Raw genomic sequence first — 25,721 nt, 5'->3', positions numbered from 1 at the left:
TTGGAAGTCCTAGCCACAGCCATCAGAGAAGTAAAAGAAATTAAAGGAATCCAAATTGGAAAGGAAGAAGTAAAACTATCACTACTTGCAGATGACATGATACTATACCTAGAGAATCCTAAAGACCCTACCAGAAAACTGTTAGAGCTCATTCATGAATTTGGCAAAGTTGCAAGATACAAAATTAATACACAGAAATCAACAGCATTTCTATACACTAGCAATGAAAGATCAGAAAGAGAAATTAGGGAAGCAATCCCATTTATCATCGCATCCAAAAGAATAAAATACCTAGACGTAAACCTCCCTAAAGAGATAAAAGACCTGTACTCTGAAAACTATGAGACACTGATGAAAGAAATCAAAGATGACACAAATAGATGGAAAGACAACACATGCTCTTGGACTGGAAGAGTTAATATTATCAAAATGACTATACTACCCAAGGCAATCTATAGATTCAATGCAATCCCTATCAAATTACCAAGGACACTTTTCACAGAACTTGAACAAAATATTTCAGAGTTTGTTTGGAAGCACAAAAGACCCACAATAGCCAAAGACATCCTGAAAAAGAAAAATAGGGCTGGAGGAATCAGGTTCCCTGTCTTCAGGCTATAATACAAAGCCACAGTTATCAAAACCATATGGCACTGGCACAAAGACAGAAATATAGATCAGTGGAACAGGATAGAAGACCCAGAGTTAAACCCATGCACCTACAGCCAACTAATCTATGACAAAGGAGGCAAGAATACAATGGAGAAAAGAAAGCCTGTTCAATAAGTGGTGCTAGGAAAACTGGACAGCCACATGGAAAAGAATGAAATTAGATCACTTCCTAACACCATGCACAAACATAAAGTCAAAATGGATTAAAGACCTAGATATAAGACCAGACACTATAAAACTCTTAGAGGAAAACATAGGACAAACCCTCTCTGACATAAATGACAGCAACATCTTCTCAGATCCACCTCTTATTGACAGTAAAAAAAAAAAAATAAACAAATAGGACTTAATTAAATTTAAAAGTTTCTGCACAGCAAAGGAAACCCTAAACAACACAAAAAGACAATCCACAGAATGGGAGAAAATCTTTGCAAATGAATTGACTGACAAGGAATTAATCTCCAAAATTTATAAACACCTCCTACAGCTCAATACCAAAAAAAAAAAAAAGAAACAACCCCATCAAAAATGGGAAGAAGATCTAAACAGACAATTCTCCAAAGAAGAAATATGGATGGCCAAAAGACACATGAAAAGATGTTCAACATCACTCATTATTAGAGAAATGCAAATCAAAACCACCATGAGGTACCACCCTACACCAGCCAGAATGGCCATCATCAAAAAGTCTACAAACAATAAGTGCTAGAGAGGGTGTGGAGAAAAAGGAACCCTATTACACCATTGGTGGGATTGTAAATTGGTGCAACCACTGTAGAAAACAGTATGGAGGTTCTTCAGAAAACTAAAAATAGAACTACCATTTGATCCAGCAATCCCACTCCTGGGCATCTATCCAGAGAAAACCATGACTCGCAGAGACACATGTACTCCAATGTTCAGTGCAGCACTGTTTACAATAGCAAAAACATGGATAAAACCTAAACGTCCATCGACAGAGGAGTGGATCAAGAAGAGATGTTACATATACACAATGGAACATTACTCAGCCATTAAAAGGAAAGAAATAATGGCATTTGTAGCAACATGGATGGACCTAGAAATTATAATGCTAAGTGAAGTCAGCCATACAATGAGACACCAGCATCAAATGCTTTCACTGACATGTGGAGTCTGAAAAAAGGACAGACTGAACTTCTTTGCAGAACAGAAACTGACTCACAGATATTGAAAAACTTATGGTTTCCAAAGGAGACTGTTTGGGGAGTGGGGGGATGCGCTGGGGTTGTGGGATAGAAATCCTATAAAATTGGATTGTGGTGATCATTGTACAACTATAAATGTAATAAATTCGTTGAGTAATAAAAAATAAAAATAAACTTAAATATAAATATAAAAATAAATAAAAGGGAAACAGGTAGGAACAATTAGGGAGGGAGAAAATAAGTCAGAACTAGAGTTCATTGGAGTTATGAACATGGCAGTCCAGGATAACCTTTTCTTTGGGGTTCCTGCTTGGGACTTTTGGATTTAAAGAAACAGGTAATTACAAATACAGCTTACTTTAATTCATATGGGCTTTTAGTTCCCTACCTACCTCATTAAAAAAAGATAAGCCCTCTCTCCCAAAATTCCAGATTTGCAACATGCATACAACTAAGGGATTTTGAGAGATGTAGAACTATTTGCATAAATTTTGTTTCACAAACACATCTTCCTTTATGCTTAAAAAAAAAAAAGAACTGTGTGATGACATGCTGACGTGTCCTTTGGAAACTCATACATGTGGAGTTCCCATCATGGCACAGCAGCAAAGAATCCAACTAGGAACCATGAGGTCGTGGGTTCGATCCCTGGACTCGCTTATCCAGTCAAGGATCGGCGTTGCAGTGAGCTCTGATGTAGGTCGCAGATGTGGCTCGGATCTGGCATTGCTGTGGCTGTGGGGTAGGCCGTTGGCTACAGCTCTAATAGACCCCTAGGCCTAGAAACCTCCCTATGCCATGGATGTGGCCCTAAAAAGACAAAAAGACAAAAGAAAGAAGGAAAGAAAGAGAGAGAGAGAGAGAGAAAGAAAGGAAAAAAAGAAACTTGTACGTGTACAGAGAGCAACCTATTTGAAGACAACCATAGAAATGAGGGGGGGAAAATATGTGTCATTATTTTCCCCTAAAATTGCATCCATACATTGAGACTGTGTGTTTAGAAAGATGAAATATAGGAGTAGGGGGAATTTGAGGACTAGAGAAGGGAAAGAAAAGGGGCTGGAGTAAGACATTTTAAAGAAGGTGAGTCACACGAAGGCACCAATATACATCCCAGCCACCAAAATGTATTCCATATGGCTTGTTCCCTTGTGTGTTCAGCTCTTTTGTTGATTGTTAGCTGCACAATGAATTGATGACTTCATCAGGCTGGGTCTGATGATTCCTAAATGATTCCCCTCAAAGACTAGAAAGATTTCCTGGCCTGGAAGTGCATGAATGATTTAAATTGCTTTTCCCAATGGCATTATCTTTGCACTTGCCCATAATGATTCATTCATCATTGGGCTCCCCAGCTACTTAATTGGCCCCGTCTGTCCCCTCTGCCTTGATTAACCCAAGTAACTGGATCACCAGCTCATGTCATCACTTTACTGCTTCTAGATCCTTTGGAGAGTTGACCAAGCAGATTAGAATATCGATCCCAGGGACAGCTGACTTTTAAGAACTGAATGTTTTATTCTTGCCCAGTCTTTTCTGTCTTGGAACCGTTTAGCACAGCATGGCTGACAAGCCATTATGACACACTTCATGGTCACCATGTTTTCTCATATAGGGTCACTATAAATGCCTTTGGGGTCTTTTGAGTTGGCCAAGATACAGCTACTTTCAATTACTCTATTGCTCACTCTTAAAATTGGAAACATTCTCCTACTCTTGGAGGGCCTGGGGGCAGAGAGAAATTTGTACATATAAAACGCTACTCATCTAGACAGGATGTGAGTGATTTTATTAATTATGTCATGCTTTGAGATCTGTGTTTGAAGCGTGCTTTGTAAAAGTAGAAGAGACTTTTAGCACTTGTCCTTTTGTATGGGGAGGGCCATGCCAGGATGGCGTGGAGATTGGGCACTATAGTGACTTTCCCTTTGCAACACTAAAAACCCCTAATTAAATAGTTTCTGATCTTTGTTCCACTTATTACCTAGGAGACAGGGAAGGCCCAGCACAAATAAATAAGCAAGTGATCTGATCTCTCACGCAGAGTTTATGCAAGTGACATATTTTGCCGTATTCCGGGTTCTCTGGAAAACAAAAAGGCTTTGGAGTTAACTGGACTAGGAACCAAACTCCACGCGGACAACTTAAGGCTTTAAAACTTCAGTTTTGCCTGTGAAATAGAGATAAATAAGCTTATCTCACAGGAAGATTGGGAGATTTGGGAGGAATAAAGGAGTTATTGCAGGAACACGCTAAGTCCTGTGCCTGGGCCATAGGTACTTGAAAGGTTAGTTCCATTTTTCCGCTGGCAGTAGCTCTCGGAAGCCTCAGTGGTACCTCAGAAACACCTAGTGAGCTCAGCAAAGTTCTATGCCCAGTCTAAAGAAATCGGGGAGTTCCTGTCGTGGCTCAGGAGTTAACGAATCCGACTAGAAACCATGGAGTTGTGGGTTCCATCCCTGGCCTTGCTCAGTGGGTTAAGGATCCGGCGTTGCCATGAGCTGTGGTGTGGGTCACAGATGCGGCTTGGATCCCGCATTGCTGTGGCTCTGGTGTAGGCCGGTGGCTATAGCTCTGATTAGACCCCTGGCCTGGGAACCTCCATGTGCCATGGGTGCAGCCCTAGAAAAGACCAAAAGAAAAAAAAAAAGAAAGAAAGAAAGAAACAAATCAGGATCTCTGGGGATGAGACCAGGCATGAATTTGTTTCACAAGGTGCAGCCAAAGAGACTCAGAGATCTCAGAAACAGCTGTCATGGTTCACCACCATGGCCATGTGCAGCTGTTAGGGACCCCCAAGTGCTCCTTGGCTGGACATGGAATTAAGATGGTATATGTTCCAGCCTCTTGTTTGGCAGGATGACACCTCAGCAGTTACTGAGGTCTTGGGGTCTCCAGTAGTACATCTGTGGGGTGACTTGCTCCCCTGAGAGTGACTAACTCCACAGTATTCACTGGACTTGAGACCAACCCCAATGTCAAGCCCGCCCCTCTCACTCATAGCTCAACCCAGTGGGTAGCCATTCTACCCACCCGGATTTCTAGCTCTGCCTACTTAAGAGCTGGACTGGGTTTAGCCCTCTCTCCAATACTGTTAAAACAAAACCAGCTGGGGCAGGGGAAGGAAAACAAATAAAACACAAAGCATCCCACCCCAAAGCTGGACAGTCCCCTCCATAAAAACAATCGACTTGGTGTTTCCAAAAATATGCTTGGATCGACTCGGTCTTCAGTGGACCATTAGGAGCCCGGACAGCGAACACTCCCAGAATGACCTGTCAGAAGCTAAAGAAGGAAAAGTTCTTCTCCATCAAACCATGGGCAGGCAGAAAAAGGAGAAAGGCATTTCCCCCATTAGAGGGAGGGCAAGAGGTGGATTTGATGCATTTGTGAGCCAAGGGCAGAGCCACTCTCCATTTTCTGCAGACTTTGAAGGCTGACTCTCTAACAGAGGAGAGGTACATAGGCCCGGATGCCACAGAGGTGGAGGGCGGCGGGGGGCGGGGGACACTTCTGATTAATCCTCAGGCTTAAAAAGGCACGTGCAGAAATACACACCACCCTCCTTCCACCAGGGTATCCAGACTGGGACCTCAAACATGCTCCTAGGCATCGATGCTTGCGAAAGGTTGGTGGTGTTCTTTAGAGGAGTGAAGATTTTCCGTAAAACATGCCTCACAATTGAAGTCGATTTTTCGGAACAACCGAATTGATCCTAAAGAGTACTTGCAGTGGTCTGAGAAGGGCCCCCTCCCTTGCCTCCTTCCTCTTCTTTGTCTGATGCTCACCCTTATCCCACCCTCCCCCACCCCCTCACTCCTGCGACCTGGGGGAAGGGGCGGAGGGAGGCAGGGGCGGTCGTGGGGAGAGACCTTGGAGTAAAGTTTCAACCTGGCAGCAGGAACCCAGCGTCTGTTATTTTAAGCTCTGGACACCAGACAGGACATTTTGTTTTCAACTCACTCTGGGGCAGAGAGATCTCAGGAAAGATCAAGAGGCTAGAGAGCAGCAAGAATCCTAAGAATCACATTAGCAGTAACAAGCTTTCCAGTGGGATGGAGAAAACAGCACTGGGAGTTGGTTGGGGAGAGGAACACACATTTTTATCAGGCACTGAAGCACTCCCTTTTGATGTCCGGATTCCAAGGTTGAGGCATGATTTATAGCCACATTCACATGTTCCAAGAACTGTCCAGGCAGTTCAATTGTGCTCCTGTGTGGAACAGGGCACAGATCAGATTGAGCAGCAAGACAAACTGGATGTCAGCGGTGGATGGCTGTCTGCACTGGGGGCCCTCACCCAGCTGCCTCCACCTGCCCACCCCACTGCTCAAAGACACCCTTAGGGGCTTAATCCCCAAGGAGAGGTGAGAATGGACCTCTCCTCTGCACCCACTATGAGCCAGGGGCTGTGCTTCTGGGCCCCCTTCACAGATGAGGAAATGGAGGCTGGGAGATCATTATGCATTACCCAGCTAACCTGGACTCTGGCTCTGCCTATGAGTCTGTGAGTTATAAGCTCTTTGAACAAAGCTGGGAAACTCATTCTTATGAGCTATGAGCCCCATGATTCATGGATTCACACAGTTCACAAATGAAAAGAGCTCACTGTGCACAGAAGCCCGGCCACCTACTAAGGTGGGGACTGAGCCACCAGGGAACTCCTAAAAACATTTTTTTTTTTATAAAACAGACTTCCATGTACATTTCATTTGAAAAAAATCTGCGACTCAAAAATATCAAAAATCATTCATTTGGGAGTTCCTGTCGTGGCTCAGTGGTTAACGAAGCCGACTAGGAACCATGAGGTTGCGGGTTCAATCCCTGGCCTTGCTCAGTGGGTTAAGGATCCGGTGTTGCTGTGAACTGTGGTGTGGGTCACTGACACAGCTTGGATCTCGAATTGCTGTGGCTCTATTGTAGGCTGGTGGCTACAGCTCCGATTGGACCCCTAGCCTGGGAACCTCCATATGCCACAGGAGTGGCCCTAGAAAAGGCAAAAAGACCAAAAATAAAGAAAAAGAAAAAGAAAATCATTCATTTGAACCAAAGACTAGACTGACTGATTTGAATTTGCCCTCAAAGGCTGGGCTGCTGTGATCAATGGAAGTGACCTGTGGTGTCTAAAGCTAGTATGATTGTTCCTGTATCCTCCTCAGTTTTTGTTTCTTTGGTGCCCAGGACATGCCTTCTGGTATTTTCTTGTCTCCCCAAATGAAGTGTTCACCCGAATAAAAAAATTTTTGGTCTTTTGGGGGCTGCACCTGCAGCATATGGAAATTCCCAGGCTAGGTGTTGAATGGGAGCTGCAGCTGCCTGCCTATACCACAGCCACAGCAACTTGGGATCCGAGCCGCACCTGCAACCTACACCAGAGCTCACGGCAATGCTGGATCTTTAACCTACTCAGTGGAGCCAGGAATCAAACCTGCGTCTTCACGGATACTAGTTGGGTTCATTACCGCTGACCCATAATGGGAACTCCCACCAGAATAATTTTTATTCTCAGTATTCAAGTTGAAGCATATGATCACTGGAAATTGAACCACATAAAATTCTTCTATTTTATAAAAGTGAAATAAATTTTAGACCTAATCAGGAGAGTTCTTAGAAGGACTAAGTTCTTCCTGAAGAAAAACATTCAGGGAAAGAGAAAGGGATCTGACTTGGAGATTCTCCACTGTGGCTTCAAAGATAGAGGGAGCCGCTTGGTAGGAAATTCAAGTGTCCAGGAGTTGAAAGGGACCCTGGCTGACAGTCCACAAGGAAACTGGGACTTCACTCCACCAACTCCCAGGAACAGGGTTCTGCCACAACCACGTGAACTCGGGAGAGGCATGTGAACTCCAGAAAAGAGCGCAGCTACTGACACCTTGATTTCAGCCTTTCCAGAGCAAAGAAGAAACTGCCCACACTCTCCACCCAGGAGACTGTGAGATAATAAATGGACGTTGTTTAAAGCCCTTAAGTTTGTGGTCATTTGTTAGCAGAAATAAAGAACTAATACATTCTCTCTAGCCCAAAGCACACGCTGGCCTTCACCAGCCACAAATCCACCTGCTTAATCCTCCCCAGATGTGGCTGGTGGGATAGCTGGTTTTCTCCCCAAACTTCTCCAAACAAGAGTGGGGCTGGAGGAGGCTCCTGCCGAATTTGGCTGCTTAGCTGAAAATGATCCCATGACGGGGAAAACAAAGATCAAGATGAAACAGCAGCTTCCCCTTCACCCTCAAAGATCCCACAGCTGGAGTCATGTCCTTTCCTTCTCTGGTTGGACTGAACCAGCAGAGAATTCCATGTGGGTTACATCACAACTCCCCCATCTCAGCATCCATCCACCCAGAGGAAACCAAAGTGAAGAGGAAACTTCTGTAGCACTCATGGTGTAAAAGGATATCTTGTTTGTAGGACAGGAGGAAGGAAGTGGCCACATTATCCTTTTGCCCCAGTGCCATCGAAAAGACAAACAGATTGTCTTTACACTCTGGCGGGGGAAAATTCTTTTTTAAGACCTCAAAGCCAGTGCAGAATTTGCTGCACTGTCATAAAACCCTACCCTTGGCTAACTCTTAAGGTGAAGTAAAAGGAGAGAGAGAACATTAGGGAACATTTTCCGAGCCATTTCTGCACAACCAGACAAACTTCCCCTCCTGGTCGGGGTTCCACAGGTTGGCTAATTCTGTGTTTACTGGATGCACCCCAGTGGTCCCGAGAGCACGGAAGCAGCAATTGGGCAAGGAGGCAACGCCTGTCGGTTTGCTCACTCACCCCAACCTGAGGTCCACACATGCACAAAGACCAGGTAGAAATTCCCCCCCCCCCAACGCCAGCACAGGTGATTAATCATGGATGGAGGCAGTCCCTCTGTTGAAAGCCAGCGGAGCGTGGCATCCACCATCTGTTCCGCATTAGCTGTTGCTGAAATGCCAGTGGCTTGAAACCATTTAGAAAACGCGGCTCTCCCTGCCTTCTGTCTCTCTCTGGGCCCCTTTCTGCGTCTCCAGCTGGTGACCAAGTGGCAAATATATTTAGGAAGCAGCGGCTGGTTCCTCCCTCAGAAATGCCTGGGGCCTGGGATGCCAGCAGCCTCTGATGGCCCATTTTGGGTGGAATTCTCTGAGAACTCCTCAGCATTCATTGCAGAACATCAGTGGGACAGAACTAACAACGTGTTGCTGGGTCTGGGGTGAGAGAAAGAACTTGTCAGAAGTCAGTTTTGTACTCACTGAACTCTCTGACAAGGTAGATGCCAAGAAGATCTTTCTAAGACTAATTATCAAGGTTTCATCTCCCTCGTGACAGTCCTTTCTGGTTTTCACTGCCTCCCCCTCACAGAGGTTCTGGGCAAAAAAGTAAGCCACCAAAAAAAAAAAAAAAAAAAAAAAAAAAGCAGTATCTTCAAAGCACAATAAAACAAGACATGCCTATGTACAACCAGATCAATAGGTTAAAAAAAAGTTAGCCTCTAAAAATTATAAATAAATAAAAAAGAACAGTCTCAAGCCAAGGTTGATGGTTCAAACCTTGGATAAGTGCAGTTTGCAGCCCCCAAACAGCTTGCCCCGCAGAAAAGCAACATCTTAAGGAGAGAAGTTGGTGAATGGATCTTATGTCAAATGTAAACAGAAGGAAAGTGAGAAAATTCCACCCTAGAGAGGGAACTGCTATCACCCAATGTACTCCCTTCATGGCCCCTTCAAAGCCCTAAATCTTCCCAGTTAGTAACTCCTGTTTTTTTTGTTTTGTTTTGTTTTCAACCTATCAAACTCAAGTGTAAAAATATGTGTGCCCTGTTCCAGGGACCAGAGCAAAGGTCCAAGGTCACAGCTGGAAGGCAAGAGGCCACTTTCTCCAAGTCCATGTCGGGTTAGAAACAAGGTCAGTGCCTCACCTGCCAATCTCATGATAAAATTTCCCAAATGATCAGGATGAATGAAATAATCCAGACAAAATAATTTCAAAATGGGGCATGGTTGTATTTTCCAGTGTGAATGCATTATATTTTGTCTTACTCCTTTTTTTTTCTTTTACATTTCCTCTTCAGAGGGTAAAGAAAAGAAAAATGGCAGAGGTTCATAAATTAATAACGTTACTTGAAAGACCTTGCCATTGTATACACCTCTTTCTCCTAAACTGAATAAAAAACAGAAAGGTAAGCCTTTGGAAAAAAAAATTTATAAAAATGCAAGATGGCACAGAATGAATAATGTCAAGTGAATGTGCCCACATGGACATAACAACAGAAGCATCTAGCTTTTAGTGCTTCCCAAAGTAGATGAAACACTTAATGTTGAATAGAATCATATTTTCATATAAATTCAATTTTGATATGAAGTCACTAGTTTTCTTTTTCTTTTATTTATTATTTATTTATTTTTTTGTCTTTTTGCTATTTCTTGGGCCGCTCCCGTGGCATATGGGGGTTCCCAGGCTAGGGGTCTAATCGGAACTGTAGCTGCCAGCCTACGCCAGAGCCACAGCAACGCAGGATCCTTAACCCACTGAGCAAGGGCAGGGATCGAACCCGCAACCTCATGGTTCCTAGTCGGATTCGTTAACCACTGCGCCACGACGGGAACTCCTGTTTTATTTTTCTACCGGGGCTGAGAACTCAGTTTTCTCTTGTGACTGGTTTACCTTGATTAGTCACATGCTGGGCGCTGATGTGATCAACATCAGAAGTTTGATACTTATTTAAGCCTCTTAGCCTCCTTTTAGTCTATGGTCCCCAATGAACTGAATGAGAGAGTTGGGGTCACTCAAAATAAATTCACCCAATTCAGATAACTAACCTAAACAGCCATGTTTTTAAATTTCACATTTTAAATTGCAATCTATAATTTTATGTCTTATCACATTCTTCCTTTTGAAAAAATGTCCTGGGGCGTTCCCTTGTAGCACAGTGGGTTAAGGATCCAGCATTGTCGCTGCAGTGACTCAGGTCGAATTGTGGCACAGGTGTGATCCCTGGCCCTAGAACTTTCATATGCTGTGGCTACAGCCAAAAAAAAAACAACAACAAAAAAAAAGTCTTGAATTTCTGAGAGTGTGTTGCTACTTCCAAAATGTACATTATCTCCTGTTCTGACCTGACTTCCCTCCAATTTCATGTCTTTTTTGTCTTTTTTTCTGGGGAAATATTATGCCCAGGGTCCATTTTTCTGCTTCCAAAAAGTACACAGAATTAGGGAACATAGCAACATAATAATGGTACTGATCTCAACACCTACCATAGCCTGGGACTAGATCCTATGAGAAAGATGCAGAAGTGGTTGTAGTAAAAGCCAGACTAGAATCCATGGGAGTCCCTATAAAAGGAAGAGATTCATTTTCAATCCTTGGACATTTTTCTTTCTTCCTTGGCTCCTTTTATTCCATTTCAGGTCAAGCGTTTATTTACTAAGTCAATAGAGAAAAATTGGGAAATGTCTAAAATATACCATGTCTTCCCACAGTATACGTCCATCAGAAAGGCTGGGGAAAGAATGTCCTGGACCATGGTTAAGTACTGTGGCAAAGACTGGCTAGCTATTCTCCCAACCATTTCCTTCTCCTAGGCAGACGGTTAACTGCAGAAGGCTACCTGCATTCCCAGCATCCTTTGTGGTTATGTAAAGTCATGTGACTGAGTTAGACCAATAGAATGTGGGCAGAAATTACAGGTGCCATTCCAGTTATGGACCCTGAAAACATCACACACACCATCCTCTATGCTCTTCATCCCTTTGGTGGCAACCTTGAAAGCCACATGTTGAAGCTGGAGGAGCCACAAGATGGGAGGAGGCTGAGTTCCTAGAAGACAACTCCCCACCCAACAGGATGCCCATTTTGGACTTTATCTGAGCAACAAATCAATGTCTGTTGTGGTATATGTTGGAGTTTCTTACAACAACCAATTTACCTTCACTAATAAGATGCTTCATAAAGAAAGATACCAGGGAAAACTTTCAAGAATTCGAAATCCCAATGCCCTTTTATTTTTCATGAGGTAATGATGCAAAGGGACAATCTACTTTTTCTGTGGGAATTTTAGTTTCACAACCTCTCATTACTAGTATCCAAGTAGTGTCATGAAAATATGATGTTTCTTGATTGAGAAAGATCCTAAGTGGGGTTCCCCTTGTGATGCAGCAGAAACAAATCTGACTAGTATTCATGAGGATGAAGGTTCAATCCCTGGCCTCCCTCAGTGAGTTAAGGATCTGGCATTGCTGTGAGCTGTGGTGTAGGTCACAGACATGGCTTGGATCTGGTATTGCTGTGGCTGTGGCATAGGCCAGCAGCTGCAGTTCTGATTGGACCCCTAGCCTGGGATCTTCTATATGCTACAGATATGGCCCTAAAATACAGAAAGATGAAAGAAAGAAAGAAAGAAGGAAAGAAAGAAAGAAAGAAAGAAAGAAAGAAAGAAAGAAAGAAAGAAAGAAAGAAAGAAAGACAGAAAGAGAGAAAGAAAGAAAGAAAGACAGAAAGAGAGAGAGAGAGAAAGAAAGAAAGAAAAAGGAAGGAAGAGAAAAAGTGCAAATCATTATTAAGACTGGGGAAGAGGTGGGATACCCAGTTAAAAAAAAATGCCATTTTGGATACTTAAGAAAACCTACTGGCCTCTATTTTGGAAATGTACTTCAACTTGAACAGAGAGAATTAGCTGGTGCCCAGTCTGTGCTGATTACTATGTATAAAAGAGCTTTGGATGGTGTCTCCACAGGAAATCTAACTGCTAGGATAATTAAAGGAAAAACTCCACGTTTGCTTCTGCTATTTGGTAGCACTGGCTTGAATTATCTGGCTTACTCACCTCTATATTAGATGGTGTCTAGACAAAGCCTTAGCCTATGTAATGATGTAAAACCATTCATTTATCAAAAAATAGAAAAGGAAATCTGGACTTTGACTTATGCCCATACTTACTAAGGATTATAACTCCAGTATTTTTTTTTTTTTGTCTTTTTTTAGGGCTACACCATGGGCATATGGAAGTTCCCAGGCTAGGGGTCAAATCAGAGCTGTAGCTGCTGTCCTATACCACAGCAACGCCAGACCTGAGCCATGTCTTTGATCTATACCACAGCTCACTGCTGATAGATCCTTAACCCATTGAGCAAGGCCAGGGATTGAACCTGTGTCCTCATGGATACTGGTCAGAATCATTTCTACTGAGCCATGATGGGAACTCCCTATAATGCCAGTATTTGAACCAAAATAATTCTATAAGAAATCACTAAAGAAATGATATTTTAATTGTTTATAGAGGGTGCTTAGATTCCAAGCCTTGGTCAGGAAATCCGCTTAACCTCAAATCTAGTCATTCAGTATTCATTCATTCACATACTTGATGATTAAGGCACAATTAATTAACTAATCACTACCTATTTGGAGGACTGTGTTAAGGTGTGTGGGACTAATATGGGAGCAAAAGATTTCATGAGAGAGGAGGGAAGGATTGCTTCCTGACTGTGACCATCGACTGGGCTTACAAGGCTCAATAGGGTTTCAAGAGATAAAGAATGGGTGGAGTGGGTTTGTGGGGACAGATGAGGTTCTTCTAGATAGATAAAATGCCAGTTGTTAGTACAAATGCCTTGTGAATAGTTGATGGGATATGGCCGAAGCTTACACTGAATGGGATCATTCATTCAGCCAATATACACTGCTTGAACTTGGGGACAGTGTCCCTGTCATCGTGGTACTTGTATTCTTCTAGGGGAGACAGACCATAACCAAGGAAACAAGTACATAATTCCAGGTGGTGATAAGACTATCAGGAAAAATGGTGCAGAAATAAGGGTGTAGATGGAGTGACCCACAAGGAAGGGGGTGATATTTTAGAAAGGGTGGTGAGGGATGGTCCCTCTGGGTTGGTGGCAGGAGCTAGAAGGGTCACACCATCATGAACCCCCATTCCAAGCTGTCCTGAGTCTAAATTTCACCTGGTCTCCAAGTTCGGGTCTGAGTCTATTCTGAGAGATGAGCTGGAGTTGCAGAAACCACAAGGGCATTTGTGTCTGGGTCAGGAGCAAAGAGGTTGAGGTGGTAGTCAAGGGGTCAAAACTGAGCGAAGGTGGCAAGCTGCTGAAAATTGGACATGACTCCAACTGTTTTGTTTAATTTTGATTGATCTGTGTTTTTGGACATGATCTGAACTTCCCTGAACAGAATGAACTCCCCTCTTTCCAATGCTGCTCCCTTTTGTGTAGAAACCAGTCATCTTTAAGCCCCTAGATATTCTCAGCAAATAGCACCAGGGATTTCATAGCAAAGGGACAGAATACTGAGTATTTTTCTTTCTTTCTTTCTTTCTCTTTCTTTCTTTCTTTCTTTCTTTCTTTCTTTCTTTCTTTCTTTCTTTCTTTCTTTCTTTCTTTCTTTCTTCCTCTCTTTCTTTCTTTATTCCTTTCTTTCTTTCTTTCTTTCTTTTTAGGACCAAACCTTCAGCATACAGAAGTTCCCAGGCTAGGGGTCCAATTGGACCCCAAGCTGTGGGCCACAGCCACAGCAAGACCATATCCCAGCCGTGTCTGTGACCTGCGCCACAGCTCATGGCAATGCTGGATCCTTAACCCACTGAGCAAAGTGAGGACAGGGCTCGAACCTGTATCCTCATGGACACTAGGCAGGTTCGTTACCACTGAGCCAAAACAGGAACTTCAGAATACTCAGTTTTAATTTTAAGATGGGCAGCATCAGTATAAAGTAGTGACCCTGTAATACAAACAAGGTGGATTTAAAAGACATCATCTGTCCAGTTCGGAAATGGAGAGCCTCTCCATCCCAGAGGCTGATCCTCAGAGGGAAAAAGCAGAATGATTCTATTAGATGCTAGTCTTCATTCCCCAACCTCGCCAAAGGATGGGCAAGCAGAATTCTAGGGCTGAGGTGGCAGCTTCTTCACAGATGGAATGTTTTGAATACCCCTCAAGTCAGGCAGGAAGTAAAACCTCAGAAAGGGTTAGTGGGAGGAGGCCGTCTGTTGGGGAGTGTGTCTATTGAATACTTCCTCCTCAGATCTTGGCCCTGTCACAATTCTCATTTGCTAAAAGGCAAAAGGAAGCTCTGAGGAAGAATTCCTGTACTGGACAATGGCTGGGGGTACTTAGTGCTAATTTTTGACTCAGTTTCCCCATCTTTCTCTCTCTTTCTCTTTTGGCCATGCCTGTGACATATGGAAGTTCTTGGGCCAGGGATCGAACCTGCATCACAGAAATGACCCAAGCCACAGCAGTGACTGCACCAGATCCTTAACCCACTGAGCCACCAGGGAACTCCTCCTCATCCTTCTCTTATTAGCCTTCCTGCTAATGTTTGGCAAAACCTGCCTCTCCATACTCTGATAAGCTTATTGAGCTGCTTCTTCCTATTGAAAGTGGAGAACTGAGGTAATTACCTGGATAATATCTGAGTTCAATTGATAATATCTAAAATAATTGATGGTGGTGATACTATTTATCTCATCTTTTTGTGGGAATAATCCTAAAATGTTACACACAAAAAACCCTATTGTATTCCATTCTGGCAAATTCCCTATGTTTTTGAGAGTCCTGTATAGCTAACGGCTTTATTTCCATGAAGGTCACAATTTACTATTCCATACTGATTTTACTTTACCTTCAGTTTTCACTGCCTATACAATATCTAGACACATCATCCCCTGCTACCCAGAAAATCTTTCTGTTTAGGGGCAAAGAGGGACAAGCATGGTGTCAAAGAAAAATAGAAAATCTTATTTTTCTGAACTTTATTGTTTAAGCATAGGAGATTTTATTAGCAATGATGAAGGCTTATTCTACTGAAGTTGGGTATTATACATCAGGAAATAGAACTCTGTCTTTATTTTCACTTGTAAGTAAATCTCCACTACTGTTTTTCTCTCTAGGGAAATGCTATTGGCCACTCAGTTATAAACAGATCAACCATTTTCATGCGTACGATAGCAAAAAACAGTTTTGTGACTTATAAAGTTGGTGATTATCCCATCAGCCTAGTCCTGAAGTAACAGCAGGAAAAACTGATGAAATCAGAGTTTCCCTTTTCCTAAAGCCATTTTGGTGAGATAAAGAGTGCATTATTTTTTTTTTATTTCCCCAATACATTATTTTTTTTTTCTGTACAGCATGGTGACCCAGTTACACAGACATGTATACATTCTTTTTTTTCTTCTCACAGTAATAAAAGAGAAATAAAATAAAATATGGTTCAAAAAATTAAAAAAAAGAAAACCTGAATAAAGAATGGACTTTAATTGGTAATTTTAAAAAATGATACAAAAGAATTTACAAACCAGAAACAGATTCAAAATTTTGAAACCTAACTTATGGTTGCCAAAAGGGTAATATGGAAAAGGGATAAATTAGGGGGTTGGGACTGACATATACTCACTACTACATATAAAATAGATGGGTAACAGGATCTACTGAATAGCACAAGGAGAGTTACTCAATACTATGTAAAAACTGTATGGGAAAAGAACCTGAAAAGGAATGGATGTATGTATAACTGAATTACTTTCCTGTACATCTGAAACTAATACAACTTTTGTTTTGTTTTGTTTTGTTTTGTTTTGTTTTGTTTTTTAAAGAGTGTGTTAGCCAAGAAGTGATCCATTGTTCAGGTGACTCTGATTTAGGCTCACATTTGAGAAGCATATTTCTACACAACAGACAAAGGAGGGCATACTTGTGCAGAGGAGACAGTAGAGAGCAGAGGATGGGATTCTGGCAGATGCAGATGGGGAAGAGGACTGAGCAGGAAAGGAGAGGAAGGACAGACAAACAAAAAGGAACCAAAAAAGAAGAGCATCAGCGTTCCCGTCATGGCTCAGTAGTTAACAAATCTGATTAGCATCCATGAGGATGCAGGTTTGATCCCTGGCTTGCTCAGTGGGTTAAGGATCCAGCGTTGCAGTGAGCTGTGGTGTAGGTCGCAGATGAAGCTCGGATGCTGCATTGCTGTGGTTGTGGCGTAGGCCAGTGGCTGCAGCTCCAATTCAACCCTTAGCCTGGGAACCTCCATATGCCACCAAAAAGCCAAAAAAAAAAAAAAAAAAAAAAAGAAAGGGAAGAAAAAAGAAGAGCATCTGCCCATCTTCCACCAAGAAGGTTAGACAGACGGTTCTCAAGGATTGAGGGCAGAGAGGTCAAATCTGGCTGAAGAAGGGCCAGCAGGGTAGGTGGACAGGGGCAACCTCTGAGCCAGCAGAGTCTGTGGAACCAGGAAGAGAATGAGGGCTGATGGCTGAGGGGGGAGAAGGGGAAGTGGGCAGAACGGAACAGAATGAAGCTCTTTAGGATGAAGGGAATGAACAAGTTCATGGTTGAGTAAAGGGGCAGATGCCTTTAGAAGGTGGGAAGGGGAGAGAACCAAGCACGGAGATGAGAAGGAGATAAGCGTTGCTTATTTGCTGATCTAAGAGGGAGAGAGAGAGAAGGATTCAACAGATAATCATTGAGAGCTTGTGACTTCTCAGTGTGATGAGCGAGTCTGATAGAGTGCTTATTCTCCTGGAGTTTACATCTGAGTGAGGGAAACCGTAAAATAAGCAGATGGGTACATCCTTTGTCAGGTGTTCATACATGCTCTGAAGACTAAAGCAAGGTGAGGAAGATTCTAGGGACAAGGGGGGCGTGTGCAGTTAAGGATACAGCTTGTCTCCTCATAAAGCTAATTTTTAGCAAGGACATGAAGAAAGTGAGGGAGTGGGTTGTGTAGGTGTTGGCTGGCAAGTGCAAAGACCTTCTGTGGGAGCTGTTCCCCACATTCTGGGACAAGCAAAGATGCCAGCTGCTTGGAGTGAGGGAGAGAGAGTTGGCAAACTTGGAAGACCACATCACGAGAAGCCTTGAAGGGCTCGGACTGGACGTTATACTGAATTCAGAGGGGAAGGAATGGAAAATTTGAGTGCAGCGGTGATTTGGTCTGAGTTACATTTTTCCCCCCCGCTATTTTTTTTTTTTTTTTTTTAAGAGTTGCATGTGCAGCATACGGCAGTTCCCAGGCTAGGGGTGGAATCAGAGCTACAGCTACCAGCTGACATCCCAGCCACAGCAATCCAGGATCTGAGCTGCATCTGTGATCTACACCACAGCTCACAGCAACGCTGGATCCTTAACCCACTGAGTAAGGCCAGGGATCGCACCCACATCCTCATGGATATTAGTTGGGTTACAATCCATGAGCCACAATAGGAACTCCCTGAATTACATTTTTAAAGATAATTTTGTCTTCTGGGTAGAGAACAAGTCATGAAATGGCAAAAGGCATGAGTGAGGTGGAAATTCATGAGGCCACACCATTGATCCAGGTAAGGGCTGATGGAGGCCATGTGGAGAGGTTGAGAGGGGACCAGATTCTGGGTATATGTCAAAAGCAGTGTTGTTAAGATTTGCCGATGGAGTAGATGTAAGGCCTGAAGGACAGGAAGATTCTAGGACCCATCAAGATTATTAGAAAAACTGGAGGAGGAAGGGGAGAAAGCAGATGAGTTAAAAATAATAGTAACTGGGAGTTCCTGGTGGCCTAGTGGGTCAAGGATCTGGCATTGTCGCTGCTATGGCTTGGGTCACTGCTGTGGTACAGGTTTGATCCCTCGTCCGGGAACTTCCACATGCCACAGGTACAGCCAAAAAACCCCCACAAAAACAAAAACAAACAATAATTGTTCACCTTTATTGAATGTTTATTATACGTAGTAGTCAAGCATAGTAGTCGAGCGTGGCATGCTAAGTTCATTATCTATATTATGTCACTTAATCCGCCCTACAAGCCCAAATTACAATGAAGGAACTGAGGCTAGGAGGGGGTTAAGCCACTTACCATTCATGGAGCAAGTGACTGGTTGGGACCTGGCCCCATGCAGTCTGGCTGCAAGGCCCACACCCTAAATCCTCCCCATGATACAACTTGTATTTTCTCTGAGAAGTAAAAGATTCCCCAGAGCTGGGAAAAGGGAAGGTAGGAACAGAGAGCCCAAACTGGAGCTTCAAAAAGAATGTTGATGATTAATTGAAAAATGTGCCTCAAGATGTAAATAAATAATCATAAGCCAAATGTTGAGGATGCTTACTTTAGGGGAGTGGCTGGCGTGGTTTGGGGCCCACACCCCTGTGGCTTCTGCTGCCATGTCTCACTGGAGAAAATTACAGAGCTGCCATCTTTCTGAACCTCTTCAAAGGTGGGGTTCATCACTAAGGGGTGATCTGAGGGGTGACTTCTGCCACCACAGTTGGTGTGGGACTGACGCCCAGTCCTGTGGGATCAACATTCCCTCCATCGGAGTTCCCATCGTGGCAGAGCGGAAACGAATCCAACTAGGAGCCATGAGGTTGCACGTTCAATCCCTGGCTGCATCAGTGGGTTAAGGATCCAGCGTTTCCATGAGCTGTGGTGTAGGTTGCAGACGCAGCTCAGATCCCGAGTTGCTGTGGCTCTGGCGTAGGCCGGTGGCTAGAGCTCCGATTAGACCCCTAGCCTGGGAACCTCCATATGCCACAAGTGCGGCCCTGAAAAGGACAAAAGACGAAAAAAAAAAAAATTCCCTCCATCTTATTTAGATAAGAGGTTCTAAACACTGATCTGAAGTCAAGGGGACTGTAAGAGGGAGGTTGAGTCATGACATATTCATTAAGCCAAGTGCTGGGTCTGACACTCAACAGCAAATGAATTCAAGGCACAGTTCTTGCCCTTGAGGGCCTTACAGCATTGCTTTGGCTGGTGGACTACCCAACACCCATCAGAATGGAGAAACGAAATCTCCACTCTGGGTTCATTATGTGACCCAGAGCGACAGAACAGGAGATGGAAAGGGTCTTGGTGCCTGTGGAAGACCTGGGGGACTGGCAGCCCCTCAGCGCCTGTGCATTAACTCCTCAAGCAGCCTGGCTGCAGAGTGAAGGAGGCTGTTTGTGCATAAACATTGTCATTTCACTGGGACTGCTATTTCATCTTTGAACCTTGGCTTCAAAGGAACACTGACCTTATTCCTGCAGCCTGCCTTTCTTTGAAGCGTATGGCTTTGCCTTGCAGATTAAAGTGAAGACATTCATCAAAGAACAGATCTGGCCAACTTCGCCCCCAACTCAACCCAAAACAAAGCCTTGAAAGGCTCCCATCACAGTGGCAGGGGAGTGGGCCCAAGATGAAGGCTCAGGGCTGGGCAGTTTCTCAGACCCTGTAAGCAGCTCTGGCTTGACGTAGTACAGCCCTTTGAGCTTTGGGCAACTTTACCCTGAGATTTGGTCTATCTCTGCAGTGAGGGAATGCAATGTTCCCTGCCATTCCTGTTGATTTTATTTAAAGCAGGCATTGTAGTAAATGAGGCCAGCATGATCATTCACTCAGTGTCTTTGAACCCTTCCAAAGCTGTGTCAGGCTGAACCATCTGAAACTTGGCTGCGGATTCTGTCAGTTTTCTTTCCTACCATTTTCTTTTCTTCATTCCCTTGAATAGAAACTGTCCAATCTTTCTTCCTGATTCTCATATATCTTGCTTCTAGGAACACAGACCATACACATTACCTTCCTTCATCCTTCTTTCTTTTCTCTCTTAAGGTGGTAAGAAGAATGAAGTGAGAAATTTTTAACTGGGAGGTTGGGAGTTCCCGTAGTGGCTCAGTGGTTAACGAATCCGACTAGGAACCATGAGGTTGTGGGTTCGATCCCTGGCCTTGCTCAGTGGGTTAAGGATCCTACATTGCTGTGAGCTGTGGTGTAGGTCACAGACGTGGCTCGGATTCCACGTTGCTGTGGCTCTGGCGTAGGCCAGCAGCTACCAGCTCTGATTAGACCCCTAGCCTGGGAACCTCCATATGCCATGGGAAGGGGCCCTAAATAAGGCAAAAAAGACAAAAAAACAAAAAACAAAACAAAACAAAAACCTAGAAGGTTAAAAATCATAACCGAGGAATTCTTTAATTTTAAGGCTAAGAGAGGGAAGCCAGAGTAATATTGTGCCCACCTTGGGGGAAGAAAAACTGATACTAGGTGGCTATCAAAGGACCTGTGATCATATTCTGAAATGTAATTTTCCTGCACATCTTTTCGATCAGATAAGCAGAGTGAGTTAGGTATGTGATGAGGTGGTAAAATCATCCAGAGGCAGAAAAGAAAAGATTGTCAAGTTGGGTACATGCGGATCAACTGATTCTAATAAAATGTACACTATAGGGCTTAAGAAATTAGTGGTTCTTCAAAAAAAATTTTTTTCCTTTTACTGCTGCACCTGTGGCATATAGAAGTTCCTAGGTGAGGGGTTGGATTGGAGCTGCATCTCCCAGCCTATATCACAGCCACACCAATGCCAGACCCAAGCTGCATCTATGACTATGCTGCAGCTTACAGTGATGCCAGATCCTTAACCCACTGAGCGAGGCCAGGGATTGAACCTGCAACTCATGGACACTATGTCAGCTTCTTAACCTGCTAAACCACAGTGGGAACTCCGAGAAATTAGTGATCCTTATTGAGACATAGGCTAATTTCCAGAGTAACTTTTTTTTTCTAGTTATTCATCTTTAAAATAAGTCCAATGGTTAATTCTGGTCATTATAGGACAATTCATTTCCTTGCATTTTAGCTTAAGTCTCAAATAATTATTTTCTACTAAGAAATTCATGCAGGCATTCCTGCTATAATGCAGTAGATTAAGAATCTGACTGCAATGGCTCAGGTTGCTGCAAAGGTGCAGGTTTCAATCCCTGGCCTGGGAGAGTGGGTTAAAGAATCTGGTGTTGCCACAGCTGTGACATAGGCCAATCCCTGGCCCAGGAACTTCCATATGTTGTAGTGCAGCCATTAAAAAAGAAGAAGAAAAAGAAATGCATGCAGTCAAGGAGATCCTGATGCCCTTAATTTACCACCACCGCTCCCCCCAGTTCAGGTGGGCCATGTGACTAGTTTTGGCCAATGGACTATTAACAAGGTGATAAGTCACTTCTAGGCTGATGCTCGTTCTTCCCTGGTGACCACGGAGGTCATGTGTTGAGATGGTCAAACTTCAAGCTGGCAGCAGCTTGAGTCACTTCCTATAGAAGGGAAGTGTGCAAGGGATTGTTCACTTTGTATTAGATCTGGTGTGAGGAAGAAATAAACCTGGTTCAGTTAAGTCACTGAGACTTACACCATTTTCAAGGTTTATTGTTACATGGCCATAATGTAGCTTCTCATGGCTAATCCAGGACCTTGAAGGAAATCTAGTCTTACCTCATCACCATCATAAGAATCCTTCCTATAGCATCTCTGAGACATGGTCCAAATACTTCTTCAACACCTCAGGAATAAGTAACAGCTAGTGATTATATAGTTCTTTTTATATGCAGAATTGTTTTCAGTCACAATTTAAAGTATTTTGTGTGCCTTCATTGACCTATTTCTCATAAGTATCATAACTTATCCATATTCTCTTCCTTATTTTGCAGCTGGAGGAACTGAAACACAGAGAAGGAACTTGCTCAGGGTTGAACAGATAAGGTAAGTCACTTGCCTAAGGCCACACAGCAAGTTAAGTGGTATCCCAGGAATCGAGTCCAGGCAGCTGTTAAGTGGTATTCCAGGAATCGAGTCCAGGCACCCTTAACCACTGCACCATAGAGAGATTGAATTCTTATTTCCTTTTGCACACAGACTACTCAATAAGGCACAGAATCATAAAACCCAAATGTCAAAGCTGGAGAGGACCTTAGAGATCAATCAATCACTGCATCTACATAGAGGAACAGAATCACCCTGAAAGCCCCTTTCATGATTTAGTGAAAAAGAAAGTTCTGTCCTTTCAGTTTAACCCTGGGGAGCACTGGGGCTCAGTGGAAGGGCTTCAGGGACCAGCACTTTGGAGGTAGGTGGAGACACTATGTCATCCAGACCAGCCCTATTCTAGTCTGTTTTATGTAGTAGCCTTCTGGGTAAAATTTGTATGCAAATAAATTATTCTGCTGCTTTAATAAAATTTCATACTTCTACTGAAAGAGTCAGCCTGGACGGATGTACTAAACAGTGTAGGGCTTCACATCAGCCCAGGGGGCAGGTCTTAGCCAGGATAATTTGCTGTTTCATAAACAAACACACTCACTAGATTGCTTGATAGCAAGAACTGCCCTGTCCATCACTGTCCCCCATTGTGATATGTAGCAGAAACTCTATAAACTGTATCTGAAAGATAGAGAGTTCCTAGAGCCTTTGATGAAACAGTATTTCTTTCTTTCTTTTTTTTCCTCTTAAGGCCACACCAGTGGCATATGGAAGTTCCTGGGTTAGGGTTTGAATCAGAGCTGCAGCTTGAGCCTAAGCTACAGTCCCTGCAACACTGGATCCAAGCCGCATCTATGACCTACGCCGAAGCTTGCCGCAATGCGGGAGCATGAACCCATGAGGGCCACGGATCGAACCTGCATCCTCAGAGAAACAATGTTGGGTCCTTAACCACTGAGCCACAACAGGAACTCTGAAATAGTTTTTCAAAAAGAAGATTAAGCTCATTTGAGTGGAACAAAGTAGCACACCTTGCCTGTGGTAACCTGACGTCTAAGAAATGACAGGAAAGTTATCATGGTGCTTTATCCATATATCCTTAAATGGGCAGCAATGGATTTCTTCTCCCCAATCTCTGGCTGATAATGAATGAGTAAACAAATGAATGAATAGATGGATGGGTGGATGGATGAAAAAAATGAGTATTAAGTTGGCGAGATTGTTCTCAAGGGAAACACAAGTGACAGTCCCAAGAAAGCACAGCAAACATACACCAAGGTCAACTTCCTTTTAACACAACCAATTAAACAAAAGTATCCACATTTACTGATAACATTAAGAGGTGAATTAGAGCTGTTTTAGGCCCACTCGCTTTTCTATAGGACACCCTGAGGGTCCCGGGCTGTGAGCAGGACAGGTGGGCTGAGAGATGAACTGCCAGGGCACCTTTGCTTTCAAAAAGCATCCTCTCCCTTCTTTTGTGGTGATAGCAGTTTTAGTACATTTATGTTCTCTGTACTATTCTCTTTTTTTGGCTGTCCCCTGGCATAAGGAGTTCCCGTGCCAGGCCGGGATCAGATCTGAGCAGCAGCTGCAACCTCAGCCACAGCTGCAGCAATGCCAGATCCTTAACTGGGCCAGGGGTTGAACCCACATCCCAGAGCTCCCAAGATGCCTCCAATCCCATTGCAGCACAGTAGGAACTTCTACTATGTACTATTCTGTACTATGTACTGTTGATGTACACATGGCTTGATTTACAAATTGGTTATGTTGAGATGAAGGTGTATATTAGAGAAGGGGGAGGTTGCTGGGGCACAAGGGAGACAGAGAGGCCTAAGAAAGGAGCTTACAGGAGGAGTGCTAGCCATGGACTCTCTTACCTTGCGTGGTCCCATCCAGTCCCATGATTAATTTCATCGATCTGATGATTTGCTCTGCTACTGGAGGGCTCATGGATGTAGCATAAGCAGCACTGTGTGAGTGAGCTCGTAAATAATCCACAAGGTCCTTTAAGAAATCCAAAGAGAAGGCAAATAAATCTCAGTGCTGGTGATCCCATCTCCATCCATTATAGCCCAAGACAGTTAATTCTTGAATGTAGTTAGATCGTCCGTGGGTATCACCAAACTATTTTTTTTCTATCCCTTCCTCTTCATCTCTCCTTCAAAAACCTAGAAAGTATACAAACATGGGATGCTGAGAATTTGGAGTTGAGAGCTGTAAGGCAAAACCAGATGTGCAAAAGAAAAATGGTTTCCTAGACATTTGCTTGAGTACCTAGCCTATCCAAGCACTGGTTGAGTGTTCAGAAGTGTCTGAAGGGATGTGTTTTCTGCCCTTAACATATTACATCAGATGTATTCCTGCCCATGGAGAAGTAATGGCAAGAAAAGTAAAAAGCCACGCAAACTAGTATATGCAGTAGGGCGAACAGAATACAGAGGAAAGAGAGGAGGTCTGGCCAGCATGAGTGGGTAAGGGAGATTCCCTTAAATGACAAGTTCCCATTGTGGCACAGTGGAAACAAATCTGACTAGGAACCATGAGGTTTCGGGTTCAATCCCTGGTCTTGCTCAGTGGGTTAAGGATCTGGCATTGCCATGAGCTGTGGTGTAGGTTGCAGACGCAGCTCGGATCTGGTGTTGCTGTGCCTGTGGTGTAGGCTGGCAGCTGTATCTCTGATTCGACCCCTAGCCTGGGAACCTCCATATGCCTCAGATAAGGACCCTAAAAAGTAGAAAATTAATTAATTAATTAATTTTTTAAAAAAAGCATCAGGTGTAAAGTGAATTCCTGGTGCTGTTGGCAATTATTGTTGATGGGTTGCCAACTCAGAGATTCTTAAAAATGGAAGCATGGGGTGGGAGGAGAGGACCACAATATAAAAGTTTGGACTGTCTTTATTGCAGCTCCCTCCTTTTGCAGAGGGGAATGCTGTTAGGTTATGTGACTCATATTAATAGACCCAAACAACAAACCAAAGGTTTTAAGCCCAGAACTGCCTTATTGGGTAAGAGTGAAAAGGAAAAGAGAGGCATTTAGATTCCAGCTGCAGCTCAGATTCAATTCCTGGCCCAGGAACTTCTATATGCCATGAGGGAGGCCATAAATAAATAAGTAAATAAATAAATAAATAAATAAATAGGGAGTTCCCATCGTGGCTCAGCAGAAACGAATCCGACTAGGAACCATGAGGTTGCAGGTTCAATCCCTGGCCTTGCTCAGTGGGTTGAGGATCCGGCATTGCCATGAGCTGTGATGTACGTTGCAGAGGCAGCTTGGATCTGGCGTTGTTGCAGCTGTGGCATAGGCCGGCAGCTGTAGCTCAGATTAGACCCCTAGCCTGGGAACCTCCATATGCCTCAGGTGGGGCTCTAAAAAGCAAAAATAAAACAAAAACAAACAAACTTTTAATACATAAGT

The 25,721-nt window shown here is 43.5% G+C and overlaps 1 protein-coding gene across 1 annotated transcript in view; it reads right to left on the bottom strand.

Annotated features, from left to right (window-relative positions):
• SPTLC3 (serine palmitoyltransferase long chain base subunit 3) overlaps positions 1-25,721 on the bottom strand; it is a 133,882-nt gene that overhangs the window by 23,983 nt on the left and 84,178 nt on the right. Inside the window, exon 9 of the mRNA XM_003134257.4 lies at positions 24,179-24,305. Coding sequence (XP_003134305.1) covers positions 24,179-24,305 — 127 coding nt within the window. The remainder of the gene's footprint in view (positions 1-24,178; positions 24,306-25,721) is intronic.

This window comes from Sus scrofa, chromosome 17 (genome assembly GCF_000003025.6).
Source record: "Sus scrofa isolate TJ Tabasco breed Duroc chromosome 17, Sscrofa11.1, whole genome shotgun sequence".
Classification (NCBI taxonomy): Eukaryota; Metazoa; Chordata; class Mammalia; order Artiodactyla; family Suidae; genus Sus; species Sus scrofa.
This window is presented reverse-complemented; position numbering and strand designations above follow the sequence as displayed.